General features: G+C 34.0%; 1 protein-coding gene and 1 non-coding gene across 3 annotated transcripts; both read left to right on the plus strand.

Moving 5' to 3' along the window:
* Positions 1-106: 106 nt before the first annotated feature.
* Positions 107-18,081, plus strand: LOC124423825 (ETS translocation variant 1-like). Of its 2 annotated transcripts, none has more exons than XM_046962068.1 (11): positions 107-509; positions 789-867; positions 1,133-1,895; positions 5,573-5,687; positions 7,835-7,891; positions 9,433-9,492; positions 12,379-12,526; positions 12,611-12,747; positions 16,143-16,651; positions 16,730-17,066; positions 17,201-18,081. In XM_046962068.1, the coding sequence occupies exons 3-11, from the start codon at positions 1,842-1,844 to the stop codon at positions 17,635-17,637; spliced, it is 1,854 nt and encodes a 617-aa protein (XP_046818024.1). In that variant the 5' UTR covers positions 107-509; positions 789-867; positions 1,133-1,841; the 3' UTR covers positions 17,638-18,081. The 2 variants fall into 2 exon arrangements, with proteins under 2 accessions (XP_046818024.1, XP_046818025.1); XM_046962069.1 differs by having other exon boundaries at positions 1,133-1,292.
* Trnak-uuu lies at positions 8,004-8,076 on the plus strand. Its single transcript has one exon. It is a non-coding gene; the product is annotated as a tRNA-Lys (tRNA).
* Positions 18,082-18,127: the final 46 nt, after the last annotated feature.

The following is an 18,127-nucleotide window of genomic DNA, read 5'->3' on the forward strand; positions in this document are numbered from 1 at the left end:
TTCTCTAATCGTTCGGTGTTAGAATAGAAAATGTTACATATATAATTAACTTTGATTTAAATATATTATATAGAAATGGAATATGTTAAAAAGTATGGTCAATTGATAAAAACAAATTTATTATTTTCGATTAACTTTATATTGTATAATTATAAAACTGTTTTATCGACATAGCAGAGAATAAATTGCTTATAGTTTTCAGGTCGTTTACTCGCAACTTTATCGATATGGTAAATTACATCAAGTATACTCGTATATATACATTATAATTTATTAATTGTAGCGTAATTTATATATCGTTTTTATAGAAAATTTTTATATCAATTAAAAAAAAAATGTCTTGTTATAGATACATATTATACATGAATTTAATAAGAGAAAATTAATATATTTCAAATTTGATTTATGTTTTACGTAGTACACAATGACTATAGAGGGCACTACATTGTTCTTTAACGGTTATTCTTCTTTTTAATTTTTTTGAAGGAAGAGCTCCCGCCTTATATGAAGTAAGTAATATCGTATATTTTTAGAATAAAATGCTGCAAACTGATTAATATTTATGTTAAAATAACATCATTCGATTCGTCGTTATATGTTAAGCGCGTTATAAACTATGAATTACATTTTTTCATTGTCTTTACAAACAAAAATTCATCGTCAATTGACGGTTTACATACATATCTACAGTAAACCAATAAATACTATATGCAATTACAACGTTCATTGATCAATTATTTATTAATCAATTATTTTCTTAAATTTTAATAACTCAAAATATTTTAAAGAGGACGATAAACGTCAAAGACAAAAATGCAGTCCTTCCAAGGCTTATCAATCTTATCATAAATTACCAACGATATAAAGGTACCTATATAATATATCTTTTTCTACAAATTACACATATTTTTTTTTTTCTTTTAATATTAATTTTCAATCAAAAATTAGTAGTACTGATGTATTTTCTCTTTTCTCTATTTAGCTTAAAGTAATTACAAATTAATATCTATTACGACAAATCATAATACTTATATTAGATAGTAATACTTATATTAGATAATACTTATTCTTTATGAGTTTTTGTTAATTTTTATTATAATATAATAGCAATGGACGTTTTTTTTTCTTTCAGACTTCTTACGAATATGTATCAAAAATTTTACATCGTGTTGGATCGTGTTATATGAACGAGCGACGAAGAGAAGTCCATCAAAGAAGTCAAGCTTTCCGTGGAGGAAATACGAGAAGGGTGCATGCCGCCAATGAATTCGAGCTCCGCCTACCAAGCTGTGGTAGGAAACAACCCCTAAGTATCAAAAGCCGCGCAGGACTGTTTTCGACGTCACGATGTGGGCGTAGACAGATCGGAGACACAACCCCTCGGAAGAGAGAGAGAGAGAGAAAGAGAGGGAGAGAGAGAGGAAGAGAAAGAGAGAGAGAGAGAGAGAGAGAGAGGACGTAGTCTAGGAAAACGGGGGATGTCTTTTCCGCGTCTACCCGAAATCAAATCACTCGATTCGGAATCAGTTCTCTTCTTGAACTTCGTGACGTTCGCGGTGACAGAATCGAATCGAAAGCACATCGAGAGAATTTCTATATCTATCGCTCGTTCTTCTTCGTATATATTTTTGCATCCGTTAATATTTCTTCTTTTTTTTCTTTCTTGTTGCGTCAGGGTGTTGGTGGTTCATCTTTCTCTTTCTCCTTTTCTTTCGCTTTCTCTTTTGCTTTCGTTTTCTCTTTTTCTTTCTGTCACATTTAAATCTTTCATTCTGGTGAATCTCTTCATAACGAGCACGATAAGTCTTGGATAATAAAGAAAGTGTAATAAACGGTTAACGATGAACCTCCCCGATCAGGAGGTACCCGCTGCTACCGCAAATTTGGGGAGATTGGTATGTTGGTATTAATGATCTATAATATATGATCTATGATAAAGAGCGTGTGTTATGTGTTAAATATTTTCATTAATTAAATTAATATGTAGAATTGAAAGAAAGGGCAGAGTAGAATACATTATCATTATGTGATAATGAATAAATATTTCCTTTATAATATTTATATATATTGATTAGCATTAATTACATAAAAGTATTATGTTAATAAGAATTTTAATACTCGATTATGTTTATGTATTATCGATACATTAAATCATTACGGTCTTTATAGTATTTATTGGGTCGAGTTATCAATCGAGATTTTTGCCGACGCATGTATGTATCTTCATCGTATGATTATACATTATTTAGAAAAATTATATTTGAAGATACAATTTATATTTTATCTTAAACGAAAACATGACGGAGTACGTAAGTACGCGATATTTTATAATATAATTATATCATAAAGTATCGGTATTGCATCGTAATATATATATATATATATATGTATATATATATATATAAAAAGAAAAGGAAATCGAAAAGATAAAAATAATTGTTTGTTAAATTTTGAAAGAAAATTATAAAGGCCATAAAACATAAAGTATTTTTCATTTAATGAGTGAAAGGAAGTCACGTTGCGGATTGAATACTACTGGTAGAACTTTTGTCACCGTAAAGCCACTCAACTTTACAATGGAGATCATATAGTGAAGCGTAGCAAAACATAATGTACTTTCCGAACGATGATCCTCGACTACCAAATTGCCTTGGCACGCGACTCCACGCATCGATGGATCGTCCCACGGGTGAAACCCCTTTGTGTCTTCTAAACACGTAATTGTCACCACCGTTTGAACCATCGAATCCCCCTTGTATATATATATATGTGTGCTTGCGTTGCTTGTGTTTGTATGTGTACAAGTCCCTCTATCACTTCCTCTACATAGGAAAAGCTTTTAACGTGGGTTGGTCAGTATCATTATTTTCGTTGAAGTATAATGTGTTCTGTTATCGCCTTAAAAATTCAAACGAATTTTGTATGATTAGGATCATTGAGAAAAATGATAAGATTTTGATATATACATTCGAATTTTTATAATTTATATCTAATTTCCTTCATTCAATCAAACGTTTTCGAATCAATAGTATATTGTATAATCAGTCGCGATAAGAAATATTAATGACATTCGAAAGTTTAAAATTTAGATGCTGTCGTAACGGTGATATATCTATAACTTCTAAGCTACGGGTGGTCGATGGATACCCTATGTTAGAAAACTATAGAAATGAGGGGGTGAATGGGACATTGTAGATCTCTCTCGAAATGTTGCTTGATTTATGTTTTTCTATTCGAATAATCAGCCGATTCCCACGTACTTTACCCACGTAGTTGTATCACCGCTTAATTGACTCTTGTGTTCGAGTGCATATGATACCAGTTGGATTTCCCATATGGGAATCGGAAAAGGGAGGGGTGACCCTGCTCTGTTTGTCAGCTCGTAATATATATCTATTCAACAATGATCATCTAAAATAATTTTTTTTCCAAAGTTGTCCTAGAGCTTTTTACTTTTTTTGTACACATAAAACACTATTAGTAGAAATATTTATTTTGAAGATAAGGAATCTTGTATCATTTTCTTTGTCGGTTTCGAAGAGAACTTAATCACTGGATGTGATACTTGTCTTCGATAGTTGGCCTGTTCGCGTTGACAAGTATTGTTCGTGTTAGACTGGTTAGGACTTAGATTCATCATTGTTTTCGCACCCTCTTTTCTTGTTAAAGGTAAAGAGGAAATTCGTATCAAAGTGGATAAACTTCCTTCTCCCGTTTCTTTATAGAAACGAATTAAAGTAACGACGTTCAAGTAAGAAAGGATGAAAGATTCAGCTTATTTCATGAAATAAATGAACCCATTTTTAATAGTATTAATTTCGTTTCTTATGAATCCGTCGGACAAATCGAGCAAATCCGAGGTCAGAAATCTGTTTGCGTACCATCGTTTTGTCTATAAGATGACTTTATTATAAAGCGAAGCGAAGTGCGCAATTACGAGGGTGGGGTAGTTATGAGAATCAAGGGGGTATCGAACCCTCGCAAACTCGAGAAGAACGACGGGGCGTTCCCCTCTCGATGTTCATAAGCATCTCCTTTTCACGAAGGCCCGAAAGAGACGAACGTGCATATTTATTCTGTTTCTCTCTCTCTCTCTCTCTCTCTCTCTTTCTCTCTCTGTTACGTTGCATCACATATATGCGTACACGTTTATCTATATATATATATATACGAACACGTGCGTAACGTTACTGCTGCCGTTGTTCCTGCATTGACACTTAACATTCGGTTGGGTCATGAACGCATCCGATGGGAAAAGTCACGGGGGACCATACGTTAAACGGCACGCGGCGATGTTTGCACTTTCCGCTTACGAGTCATTACCGCGTTAATTCGTTCAATTGATTTCGTCGTCGATGAAAAGTAATTCGATAACATCGAATAAGCAACTTTTTATCTTTTCGAAAAGTTTGTACCTCTTTCTTTAAATTATCACTGATGTGTGAATGTTACGTTAAATAGCATATCGTCTTTACAGATTCTTTTTAATAATAATCACGTAAAAATGATAAGCGTTAAATAAGATATGATAGGAATGTATTCTTTATTTTTTTTTTATCTTTTTTCTTTTTTTCTTTTTTTTTTTTGTTTACGAAGAAGGTGTTATTAACGATTTAATCTAAGAATATCAGTGAATTTAATTAAGATTTATGTCTTGGCACGTGCCACGTGGATTTAATGTCTTCCCACAGTCATTAGGTCGATTAATTTACGAATCTCTGTTAATTAGAGCTGACAAAAAATATTGGAAAGTAAGAAAGAAGGCAGACAGAAAAAGAGGGAGATAGAGAGAGAGAAAGAGAGAGAGAGAGAGAGAGAGAGAGAGAGAGAGAGAAAGAGAGAGTGAATAAAAAAAGTGAAGAAAATTTGATAAAAATATTATCGGTAAAATATTTCTCGTGTTAACATCATTAAAAACACTTATTGCCTAATTATAATAAATCATTATTATTAAGATTAATGAATACTGTTTATGAAATAATATTTATATCTGTAACTTCCTTATCGATTGACTTAAATCCGAGTCGGAGTTTAGGAAAGGAATAAAATCAGAACGTCTAGTCAAAATTCGTGATATCGAAGGTGCCCACAACGTTATCGGAATGCGCGTTAATAACCGAGAATTCCCGAAACCGGTAATCAAGTTTACCACAAGATTGCTCCGCAAGGAAGGACCCATCCAATCATTCACCGGATGTCCTCCGTGCCGCATCTCATCTTTCTTCCTTTCCCCACCATCTTTCTTTCTCTCTCTTTCTCTCTCTTCCTTACTACCACTTTCTCTCTCTCTCTCTCTCTTTCTCTCTCTCTCTCTTTCTCTCTCTTCCTTACTACCACTTTCTTTCTCTCTCTCTCTTTCTCTCTCTCTCTTTCTCTCTTCCTTTCTCACTTTTCTCCCTTTTCTCAACTTTCCTGATAGGCTTGTCGTCGTTTGTTTCTCCAACACACTTTGATCGGTTTAGTTTCATCAAAAATTAATATCAAATGATTTTATCAAATGACATACATACATAATATTATAAGCTTATATTATAAGCAATATTAGATCGACTGAGTTTTTATTTTATTTCAGCCATCGGATGACTATGGAAGATTAGCTGTACCGGTGCAAACGACGAGCAGCGACTATTGTTCTCACAATAATTATTCAACGTCTCAGACGACGAACGACGAGAAAACCCAAGCTGGTGAGTATTCAAATCTTACGATAAAATTTATAATTTACAAGAGAGAAAGAGAGAGAGAGAGAGAGAGAGAGAGAGAGAATGAGAGAGAGAGAGAGTTTAATGTAAAATCCAGGTAAAGGGCGGAGAAACGTGGAACTAGATAGGACAACATGGTTTATCGATTTTTCAAGATGAGATAAAAGCTGGCGAAGGAAAGGAAGGAGGGGCAAAGAACGAGCGAAGAAAATTCCATCTCTCTCTTTCTCTTTCCTTCTTCCTCTCTCTTTATTCTATGGTATATTTCTCTTCTATGAGATTGAAGCTTTTGATAACATCACGTTGTTCGACCTCTTCTTATTGCGGCTGAACTATCAGGTCGCGAAGTTTCCAACGTATCTTAAGCCAGTAAACGTCGCGAACACATAAGAAAAGTGTGTAGACGTTGAAGGCTCGATTAGAAACACGCATAGAATGTATGGGAAGGTGGAACGAAGTGAGATAGAGAGAAAGAGAGAGAGAGAGAGAGAGAGAGAGAGAGAGAGAGAGAGAGAGAGAAAACATGGATCGACCCCCGAAGAGAAGCTGTCACTCGCAGGCTGTCGAGTCGATATCTTTATATAGTTGCATCAACGACGATATTATTTTCTACGGTTCGTCGCTCAGGATTATACTCTGTCGTCGATCGAGACGATGTGGTCGAGTCTAGCGGGCAATTATAGACAAAATCATCCTTTCAATTGCCTTTCCTCGCGAAAATGAGAATTGTCGAGTGGGGTCCACGTTCATTGTATTATCAAACTGAAACACCGAATGATGATCGTACGAATCACATTTATGATCATATTACATGTAATAAATTTCATCGAATATTTTTCTAAAATTTCTATTTTGTATAGTATTTAATTATACAAACAATATATAATGTATGTTGTTCACACGTTTCGCAAAATTTTTTTTTTATCGAATATCGATCATCTATAAAATATATTTGATTTTTTATTTTCAACATTCTTGACTCAGTAACATATATACATACATACATACATAGGATCGTGCGTTTCTCAATGAAATTCGATAAGTAAGAAATTATCAACGCGAAAGAGGCTTCCCGGTGTGTCTTATATGTAGGAGCAAGTAGCATTCGCGTGACCCTCCTGTTCGTAAGAACCCTATGGAAATTTAGCTTCGATGATTGACACTTTATATCTAGCATCGGCACGCTGTGGTGTGAGACGGCAGTCAGGATGGACCACCTCCGCCTAACTCAATCAACACCTATAACGCCGCAATTTCTCTATCGTAATCGTATTACGCCCTACCAACCGTTCCCATTCATTCTTCGGCTCTCGTGATTCTGCATTGAAAAATGTTACAACATTACCGAGTCCTGGGAAGTGAGTGTCACAACGCGTAAAGTATTCACTAAGATTCTCGAATATTTTCGATCATCAATGAAGGCAACCCTCGAGCTTTTTTTTTATTTGAAATTAATTTGCTTGTTGTCTTTTTTCTTTCTTTTCTTTTTTTCTCCCTTTAAATAAATGTCCCGTAGAAATGGATGTTAACGAAAGATAAGTTTGACGATTTTCTTATTTCTCGTTATATCATTTTCATTGAAAGGATAGCTGATAGAAATGTAGTATCATTATCTCTAAGCAATGAGCTGAAGCTTAAATAGATTCGATTCGTTGGACGGGATTCTGCGTATGAACAAAACAAAGTTACCAACGAGTGGCTACCCATGGCGAATCTTGAGATCCATTAAACGCACCCCATGTCATACAGTATCCTACGATATATTCTTATGTATGTATGTTCTCGCATTGAAGGGTTCGTTTTTGCTTCTGATTCATCCATTCGCTTTCTTCTCTAGCACGTCTTTCCTCACATCACCATTTTATTTCTCACTTCGTAATTATTTTTCTTATTTCTTATTTGCACTCTCGTTGATTCGACTTTTTTCTTTTTATCTTTATTTATTTCTCTTATTTTCAGATTATAATCAAATTTTTATTTTATATTTATTGTGTGTATTATTATTTTTATTAATAATAAACTAATAGATATATATATATATATATATATATATATATATATATATATATATATATATATTAGTTTATTATTGTATTGATCAAATATTAAATGATATTAATTTTTTATTACAGGAAATGAATTATATCCTCCTCAAGATTATACGAGACAAGAGTCTTGGCTTCATGATGGTAAGTTATAATAAGCAATAATTTAAAGATCTATTTAAATAATGTTTTATTTACTTATATATATAAGTAGAATTGACCAAATAAGATACATATTGCAACTAGACAAACAGCCGCCTGGATAGCTCAGTCGGTAGAGCATCAGACTTTTAATCTGAGGGTCCAGGGTTCGAGTCCCTGTTCGGGCGATTATTTTTTTGTTTCGTTCTTCTTTTTTTTATTTCAAAGAAAATAAAATAAAAAACAATCGAATGATTATTATTATGAAATAATATAAAAACATTTAAAATTAAATAATATGAATATATATATGTGATAAAAATGTATAAAAAAAATAAAAAACCTATAAGATTTCATAAGATACAATTAGTTTATTATAGTTTTTATGTTTTTAATATGAATTTTAGAGTATAAAATAATTCGTTTATTATTAATGGATTATTTTTATAATTTGAAATATATCCATTGTAGAATATAATATTATTCTTAGAATCACGATGGTTCGATAAAAATATCATACGATAAACTCGTCGATACACTTTTGTAGATTTTTTTTTGTAAACATTGATCTTTGATAAATCATAGAATATTCACATGCACGCACATATATACATATGCCACATGTGCGATGATATTGCTTATCTTATAAATAGCTCTATGAGTAATACCAAAATATATCTGATGATATTATATAAGTATCATTTTCTAAAGCAAAAATCATTTCTTGTATATCCATTTTATTTAAACCTGTTACTTTGTTAGATAGAGTATCTATTGGATCAATAGTTTGAACATGTACTAAAGAAAACCTGACCCTACTTGTGTTATTTTTCTAATTGAAGTTCAACGTATTGAAGCCCATTAGAAGATTAGATTCTGAAAATGACAATCGGTACCACGGCGTGCTGAGGTGTCCGTTCATCTATTAGCCATCCAATTTTTAAAAGTTTCGTTTATTTTCTACGTCGACGGATACGCTGTTTTAGAAAATGCTACTAGCGATAATGAAAAATGTATCTTTCTCTATTTTTTCTATATCTTATTCTTTTTACATTTCTACTTTCTATTTTTCTATTTCCTTTAAAATCTTCTATTTATTATATTAAAATCTCTATTTTTTATCTGTATTTTTTTTTTGTTCTTTTACACATATTCTGCTATCACGTAAAAGTTTAGCTCTCTTAGATAAAAACTAATTATCATACGATCATTTATATGATTTTGTCGGAATTGATTATACATATGCAGCGTTCAACTGGTCAGAACATTAATTTTAATTAGGTTTTATTAATACTGTAGATATAACGTAATAGACGCGAAGGGAAACCTGTGACAGGGTTTGAGAAACACGTGGCTTAGACAAACGAACTTATATTTTAATCATAATCGGTTTGATAAAATCCCCCTTCTATCGTTGCATACAATCAATATTTATTTGTAATGGTTTTATGTATATATTTTTCTAGATAAAATATCAACAATATTTAATTAAATGAAATATATTTTCTTTTTTTTTTTTTTTTTTTTTTTTCTTTCATTTACAGGTAGCAGTTGCGAAACAGAGGGAAGCGAACAGTACGTGCCAGAGTTTCATCAAATACCAAGTTAGTGTACGATATTAGAAAAATATTAATTTGTTAATACATTTTCCTTTTATTTCTAACATCAATTTTAAAAGCATCGAATCGATACATTCAACATTACATGCTAATTACCTGTTCACTACGACCCTATATCGTAAGTGGATCTAAAATTACCGCTGTTCCTAATCCGAAGGAAGTTAATCTCCAAATGAATCGATGTTTCGTGGAAATACTATTCTATCCTACAACACATGCGCCTCCGACGAAATTGTCTGTTGTACATTTATGGTCTAATAAATTAATTGACCTTTCATATATAATCTTGCATATAAAATCTAATTTAGTATAAACGATTAAACGAATATATCGACATTAACATAGAACGAAGATAAAGCAAAATTTTTCATTGAATTTTCTTCGTTAAACAATTAATTGGAAAATATTTCGATTATTTTCATTTATGGTCATTCAAAGTTATTTTAATGAACTCAACTAAATCATTTGAAAGATGAGATAGATACTTTTTATCGTACTTGAATCTCTCTTTCCCTCCTTCTCTCTCTCTCTCTCTCTCTCTCTCTATTTTTTTCTCTTTTTTTTTGCACCCACTCTCGCGTTCCTGAATATTCACCGTGTAGATTCAGGTAGAGTGGTATGAGAGGAGAACGCAGGAGTTTTTATTAAACCAACGCGTTAGCTCGCTCGAGGGTGATTTCTTCTTTCTATTTTTTAAAGCGGGAGAGAAAAATCAACACTAGTGCTTTAACGCCGCCGATCATCGATATCGGATTATGCGAGTAAGCACTTTATATTAAGCCAGAGGGTTTTCCTCTTTCTTTTTAACGTACTTGTTTTAACATACGGACCAGTTAAACGCTCACTTCGTGATTAATAACGTAAAAGGCGGTTGTTGAAAGAGAAAGAGAGAGGGAGAGAGAGAGGGAGAGAGAGAGAGAGAGAGAGAAAGAGAGAAAGAACGAAGGAGATCGAATATATTTAAATTATAATTTCGAATAAAAAGAAAATTACGTTAGGATATATATAGGGTGAATCATAGGAAAATTGAAAATATTGATTGGTAATTTTTATTATTTATGGTACTGGATAATTTATAATAATAAACAAATTACAAGCTGATTTGATACTTTCTTTAAATTCGTTTAGAAAATATCGAATATGTAAAAATTTATTGAAGTATTTATATTGCGTGGTACACCCTATAGATTGGAAACGTTTGGTTCGTGTAAATAACCAAAGGGCTCGCATTTGATGAACATGCATACGTATCTTATTCCTTCAGATTTTGCAGTTTGATATTTGCAGAATGAATTAAATTCGATGTAATTTTCATTTCTTTTCTCAAAAAACGATTTATATCCTAAAATCTTATTAGATCTCTGTAATTTAATTCTTTATTATTTAATTATATTATATAATATAATTAATGAAACTTCCGAACTTAACATATTAATTAATTCGGTTTTAAGTTTATTATCTGGTAACTCAAGTAAACATTTGTATTTAATGATATGCGTTCGAATGATCAACCAATCGTTCGAGGGGTAGTTTAAATAACGAGAGAGATGTATTAACACACTCAATTACATTTAGGGCCAATCAGATTTGTCTTCTTCGATGATATCATTTACTCGATCACGATGAATGATTTCATTGATATCTTTCAAGAACACTTGTATCAAATTTATTTATGTTAATTAAAATGCACAATCATTTGAAATATTAATGATTAGTAGAAAGGAAGAGTATATTAATCTCTTAATATATAATATAGTTATAACACATATCATATGCACATAAATTTATGTGTACAAATTTTTTTTGTCTCTCTTTCTTTCGTTTTCTTTAATCATCGACAATAAATGATAGTTTCCAAGTATATATACGACATATGTTGAAAATAATGTCTCGTATTATACGTTTTCTACATATTTATAATAATTTGTCGACTTAAATACTTCTCTCTCTCTCTCTCTCTCTCTCTCTCTCTCTCTCTCTCTCTCTCTCTCTCTCTCTTTCTCCTTCAATCTCGTAACAGTAAACTTCCGATGTTTACAAATACAATGATCGCCGGAGGTCTCTGACTTACGCTTCCCACGGCTGGAGTCTGTTTGATTTATCGAAGGGCCGCGCCCCTCGTCCGCGCAAAATCGTCGGCATCCCCCATTAAGTTAGCTCTCATCCCCTTGGTTCCCTTACCCATGTGTCTTCTCTTCGTTTCAGGTCTTCTCCCTTTTTTTTCTTTTTTCTTTCGTCTTCCACGTGCCAGCGCTGCAACGATGCGTCTTCTCTTCCGGTCCTGGCACGTGCGTCTCACAGAAACTGACTTTCTCCTGCTATCATCTATGACTTTCTATACTTCTCCCTCTCTCTCTTTCTGTCTTTCTCTTTTTCTTCTCTTTTCTAGTCTCGCCCTTCTTCTTCCAGCGAAAAAAGGGATAATCACTGCTTTGCACTTGATAAACGATAATGACATGCACTCGAGCAAAGGTGATCGATTTCAGAAATGGCAGAGCAATATCGTATACCGAATCGATTCATCTTTATTTTACAATTTAATGTTTAGAAAATAATCGTGGTTCTTTTTTTTATTTGCTATATAATATATTAAATTGCCCGAAAAGTTTGTGTACCGGTTTTTCTCTTTAATCTTTAATCTTTAATGAAACGCGATATTGGAACATATTACTAAATTATAACAATAATAACAACAACAATAACAATAATAGTTTTATAAAGAATTAATATATAATACGTATTTATGAATCTAATGAATAAAGAGTAATGCTGAGTAATGAATGAATGAACGAATGAAAGAATGAATGAATAAATAAATGAATTTGGGATATACTTTGAATAATCTACTTTGTTTTTATTTTATATTTTCAGATGGTTGCGTAAAACAGGAATCGGGGAATTGTGAAAGGTCCCGGGAAGCTCTTTACCATCCTCAATACACAATTTCCGTCGCACATCCATCCACCCTTAATACTAATTTTCTCGATATAAATCCCAGTACTCCAGCTGATTGTTTCGTGTGAGTATGTTACAGAAGTGTTTTTTTTATTGCTAGATATTTTTTATTATAGATAATAAAAGTGGATCTTCTCGTTGTTCTTAGAAACAATAGGCTAAGTCCGCAGAAAAGTGAATCTTTAAAGAATGTTGCCGTAAAAGAAGAACCGACTGATAAAGGTTATCTCGAGCCGGTTTCTGTTTCCACTATTTCGTCTTCGATAACTCAGAGCTCTCAAAATGGTAAGATTATACGAAGATTTTATTTATTTATTTTATTTATTTTGTTTATAACTAATAATGATATTCATGAATTATATATATATATATTTTTTCATATATTATAGTGTCTAAAAGAAAGATAGTATATTAAAATTCATACCATGACAAATTTCTATAGAAAAGATTCACGCACCATTGTTCTTTATACGGTTCATAAATAACTGGAATAAGAGGGTGACGATTCTACTATACTATCCATTTATTGACTCATCACAAACCGAGACTAATATACTATGAGAAAATCATCCGTCGATGTTATCTCCTTGGTAGAGAATTCATTTTTCATTTCATTCGAGAGAAGTCGATTATTTTTTTCTTATATATATATATTTTTTTTTTCTTCCTTTTTTCTTTTTTTCAAAGAGAATACAACGAATAATCGAATGATATATTTCATACATAAAACGAAGAAAATTTGATAGCTTCCTGGTGAAAAGTAATGTAGTTTCTCCCTTGAACGGTGAATAAACTCATGCATTGTTCTAAGTATGCATAATTGAATAATTGAAGACTGCTTTCAACTCTCGAAAGCCGTGGAAAGCGTCTCCTAGAATTCAGCGAAAGCTGCTGGGCGAAGTACAGAACTCCAGATGCTCTCCCGTGGGAGATTGAACGTCGAAAGCTCTTTCATGGTCCAGTAGTGAAATGTAACAATTCAAATAAGAACGAGTAGATATGATTTTCTAAAATATCCTGTTTCAAAAAGCACATCTTTCTCTCTCTCTCTCTCTCTCTCTCTCTCTCTCTCTCTCTCTCTCTCTCTCTTGTAGACTTTAAAATCAGATTCTGCTTTAAAAAATTAATTTACTAAAAAATATAAAATTATTATTAATTTAAGAAAATATAATAGCATAATTAAACTGTTATATAGGTTTTAAAAAATACTCGCTTTTTCGTTAATAATTTAAAAATTTTTCTATCATTGGATATCCTATTTAATTAGAAAGGAAAATGATAAATAAGGTAAATAGAGGTTACAAATGACTATGAAAGGCTGAAATCAAGGTTTGCAAGCTCATGCTCTATAATCTGTCCGATTAGTCTTTACGCACACAAGGATAACGAATCCTTTAGGAACTCGTTTACTATATCTATCCATCAGCACGATGTGTATCGCGATACCCACCTACTTCCAAGTCACTAGGGAATTTTGCTACGGCCTCTCTTCAGCTAATTCTCCCTACCATTAACCGTTTCAATTATTTAGACGTAGTTTACGGTAATAATAGGATGAATCCTCTATCGTTGCTATCGATGATAGCTTTTATTCGGCTTGTTACACCATATTAAATTCATTATAAAAATAAGAAAAATGAAAAGCGATATGTATATATATATATTTTTTTTTTGTAACATCAAATCAATACTTTTCAATTGATGATTCTCATTGATATGATTCAAATCAATCTAATTTATTTCGTGAACATATGTATCGAAACGTTAACATGTCCAATCGCTCTTCTGCGTTCAACGCTTGTTTCAAAATAATGAACGGAATAGTAATAACCTGTTAATGGATACCAATTGTTCGTGTTCCAGTAATTAATCCGTACGATTCCCAAGGATTACGAATCGGTGATCGCGATTAGTTTTACATGTATCTATAGATCGATCCAGTACCTAATTCCTATCAAATAGGAATATGTGTATCTATAGAATGCACATTATAATAATATTTTATGATCGTTATTATTCGTACTTGAAGAAAATTAAAAGAACGAAGAAGTATATTGCTTTGGGTCAAGGCAAGCCATTTGGCAAGCAAAGTAGATGTAAAATCGTGCTTGCATTATTAATTGAGTACAGCGCCGGAATTCGGGACTGACAATGAGAGACAGAGCGAGGAAGAAAGAGACAGACAGCGAGAGAGAGAGAAAGAGAAAGAGAGAGAGAGAGAGAGAGAGAGAGAGAGAGCGAATAGGAAATAGGGAGGGCGAAAAAGAGCAAAAACGAGCGATACCTTCTCTCGTTTCTGAGAATGGACGAGTGTAGGCCGTCCTCTTACGCGAACAACCCTCGTGTGCGCCGCCCCTGACCACCCCTGGCCTCGCAACCCTTTACCTACCCTAGTGAGCACAACGCCGCCAGTTTCATCAGTTCGTGATTAATTTTAATTTAAAACCACCCGCAAAGCCTCTGGTCCCGCTCTCACCGACCTAGGACCAACCCCTTTCCATCCTCACTCTCCTACTCTCTTTGAAGAGAGAAAGAGAAAGAGAGAGAGAGAGAGAGAGAGACAAAGTGGTAGATTAGCCCTGGAGCTTCCATTCCCTTCCCAAAAGATCCTCTCTTCGAATACCCACGATCCAACCGACGTTTACCGTGGCAGGTAAAGTAAAACGCCAGTTATAGTTGACTTTCGTGAACCTTCCTGTTAATTCTCTCTGCTGGGCTCTGTGGGAGATAATAATGATACGAAGGGGATGATGTAATGTGATCACTGATTCAGTCGAACCAGTGAGTTATCTTGAATGAGAATAAAAGTAGATTAATAGATTTAAAAATCGATTATATATAATATACGTATCTATATATTAGGCGAATATACCAAAGTTCAGGAACAAACTACGTGCTAAATAATAATCAAGCACACGCTGAGTCTCAGAGAGAAACTTCACGAGGTCACGATATTTCATCGTAGCGAATAAGTCTCGGCATCAGAGCTTTCTCAATTTTTCAATATTCCCCTGCACGACTTGAAGCGTAACCGGATTACGGTTCGAGAATGGCTTTTTCGGGAGCTATGGTGCCGGAGTAAAGGGGGAGAACGAGGTGGAGGAGTCGGGGTCGGAGGTAGCGATGGTGGTGGTTGCGTAGTCGTTGCTGGTGATAGTGGTGGTATGGTGGTGTAGCCTTCGAGAGCACAGCACCCGATTAATATACATATCGCACGAGCTGTACGCGGGATTTCAGAGGTACCACGACGCCAACGCTATCCGCTTGCTCGTCAGAGCAAGCCAGAGCAACCCCGTGGGCTTTGAATATCAACCAATTTCCTGCCGATATTTGTGTGACGAGCACTTCACCAGCGACGGCGCGTGAGTGCAATTGCCAATGCGTTCCTCTACGTTTTGTCTTCCTATTTTTCCATCCTCCATAACGCTTTTCCATCTATACGGATCTTCTTCTTCTTTTTCTTTTTCTCTTCTTCCCTCTCTCTTTCTTTTTCTTTCTCTTTCTCTCCCTCTCTCTCTTTCTCTCTTTCTCTCTTTCTCTCTACTCTTGTCCATGCGTAACGATGAACGTAAAGGAAAAGAAACAATGAAAAAACGATCAAAACGTACATACATATGTCCTAATGGACGACATGATTTTTTTAGTAACAGATTCTAACCAAAGTTTTTTTTCTTTTACAGTAAACAGCTTGGTTTATCCGCAACAACAACAACAATACGGGATTGGTACCAGAGAAAGTAGAAGTTCACCGATACCCAGTCGACCAGCCAGTGCTTTTTCCGGTACATCGCAATGGCAACCACCTATTTCGACTCCGTCAGAAAGTTTTTTACCGCGACAAGAAAGCTGGACGTCCGATGGCTATGGAAAACGTAGTATAACTCCGACCTGGACCGAATTAGGAGTTCAAGCGGAATCGAGAAATTCGTCGTGGGAACGACAAAATAATTGCTTGCAAAAACGAGGATCACCATCATCTTCATGGAGCTCGGAATACATTAGCAAGAGGCCATCGTCGACTAGTGCGACAACTACTTGGAGCGATGTGACAGTTGGCTATCAACAACAAAGACGAGGATCTCTTCAGCTTTGGCAATTCCTTGTCGCACTGTTGGATGATCCAACGAATGCACCTTGTATCGCTTGGACCGGTCGTGGCATGGAATTTAAACTTATCGAGCCGGAAGAAGTCAGTAATTTTTAATAGATACTTTCTTGTAATTTTTCTAATCGACTTATTAAATTCGATTAAAAATTATTATTATAGGTAGCGCGTAGATGGGGTGTTCAAAAAAATCGACCGGCAATGAATTATGACAAATTAAGTCGTTCCTTAAGGTATTATTATGAGAAGGGGATAATGCAAAAGGTGGCAGGAGAAAGATATGTTTACAAATTCGTATGCGATCCGGAAGCTCTTTTTAACATGGCTTATGGAACTGGAGGAACTTCTGCGCTTTCCACCGAAGTCCATAGTAGCATGGTAAGAACGCACACAATGTCGGGAAAGACGTGTACCACAAGTGACATAACCGAGCTTGGTAAACATTCTACAACCGGTTACGGTGATGCTGTTCTTGCTATGTATTCGAACACGGCTGCAGGTTGGTGATCAAAGTGTTTGTATTTAATGATTATTCTACTCGTTAAGAGTTTCTAAAACTCTAACGATGTTCTTATATCGTATTTTATTACTTATGAAATTAACGCTATGATTAATATTTATCATTTACAACAGTTTATGGACCTTCCACTTTGCATCATCTACATCAATACTTGGGTGCTAACGAAGATTTTAAAACACCGACTACCAGATATCATGCGCATTACTCTGCGCAATACGATAATCACCATCATCATCATCACCACCATCATCATCATCATGCTACTTCAGCTTATTCAGAAACTTTTATAAATTATGGTCGATTATCGACGCTAGAACATCCCCTTGACATCAGATCCCAAGAACAACCAAATAAAACTTCGTATAATCATGAAGGAGAGAATATCAATAGAGAACGAGAAAACTTACCGATCAGCTACGACGATACGCAGAGATCACAGTTACCAGCACCGTCGGCAACAACGGAAACTACAATATTGGACAGCAGTACGAATTCGAAAATTGAACAAGCACCATACGCTTGTTTAGGCGTTGGTAGCTGCGTTTGTTGAAGATATACAAATTTCTTCCCTATCCTGAATATTCATCGATAACGAGTTGAATGTTCTTTGTCGAAAAAAAAAGAAACAAAAAAAATAAGTTTCCTTCACCAGCGAATTTTTCGTAGAACCCCGTGTAAATATATTTATTCTTTTGCATAAGTCTTCGATGAGATGGGAAAGATTTGTTTAATTAGAAATTATTATTTTGTCGAAATGAAGATTGAACGTAATAGAACATTCTCTAGATAGAAAATTTCGTTTTTCTTTTTTTTTTTGTCAGATCTGATACGATATGTTGTAATTTATTCTGTAAATAGGCTAATATAATAATTAACTTTAGCAGGCTTTGTTACTCGAATTAATTGTAAGTATATCGTCTGTGGAGTTGAAATAATCATAATTCGAGAGCCTCGAAAAATACGTACGTATATATAATAATATTTATCGATAGACGTTTGCCTTGCGAGGTCTGATCAGGACTATCTTTTCTTCGGAATAT

The sequence above is a fragment of the Vespa crabro genome, chromosome 4, assembly GCF_910589235.1.
Source record: "Vespa crabro chromosome 4, iyVesCrab1.2, whole genome shotgun sequence".
In the NCBI taxonomy this organism is placed as follows: domain Eukaryota; kingdom Metazoa; phylum Arthropoda; class Insecta; order Hymenoptera; family Vespidae; genus Vespa; species Vespa crabro.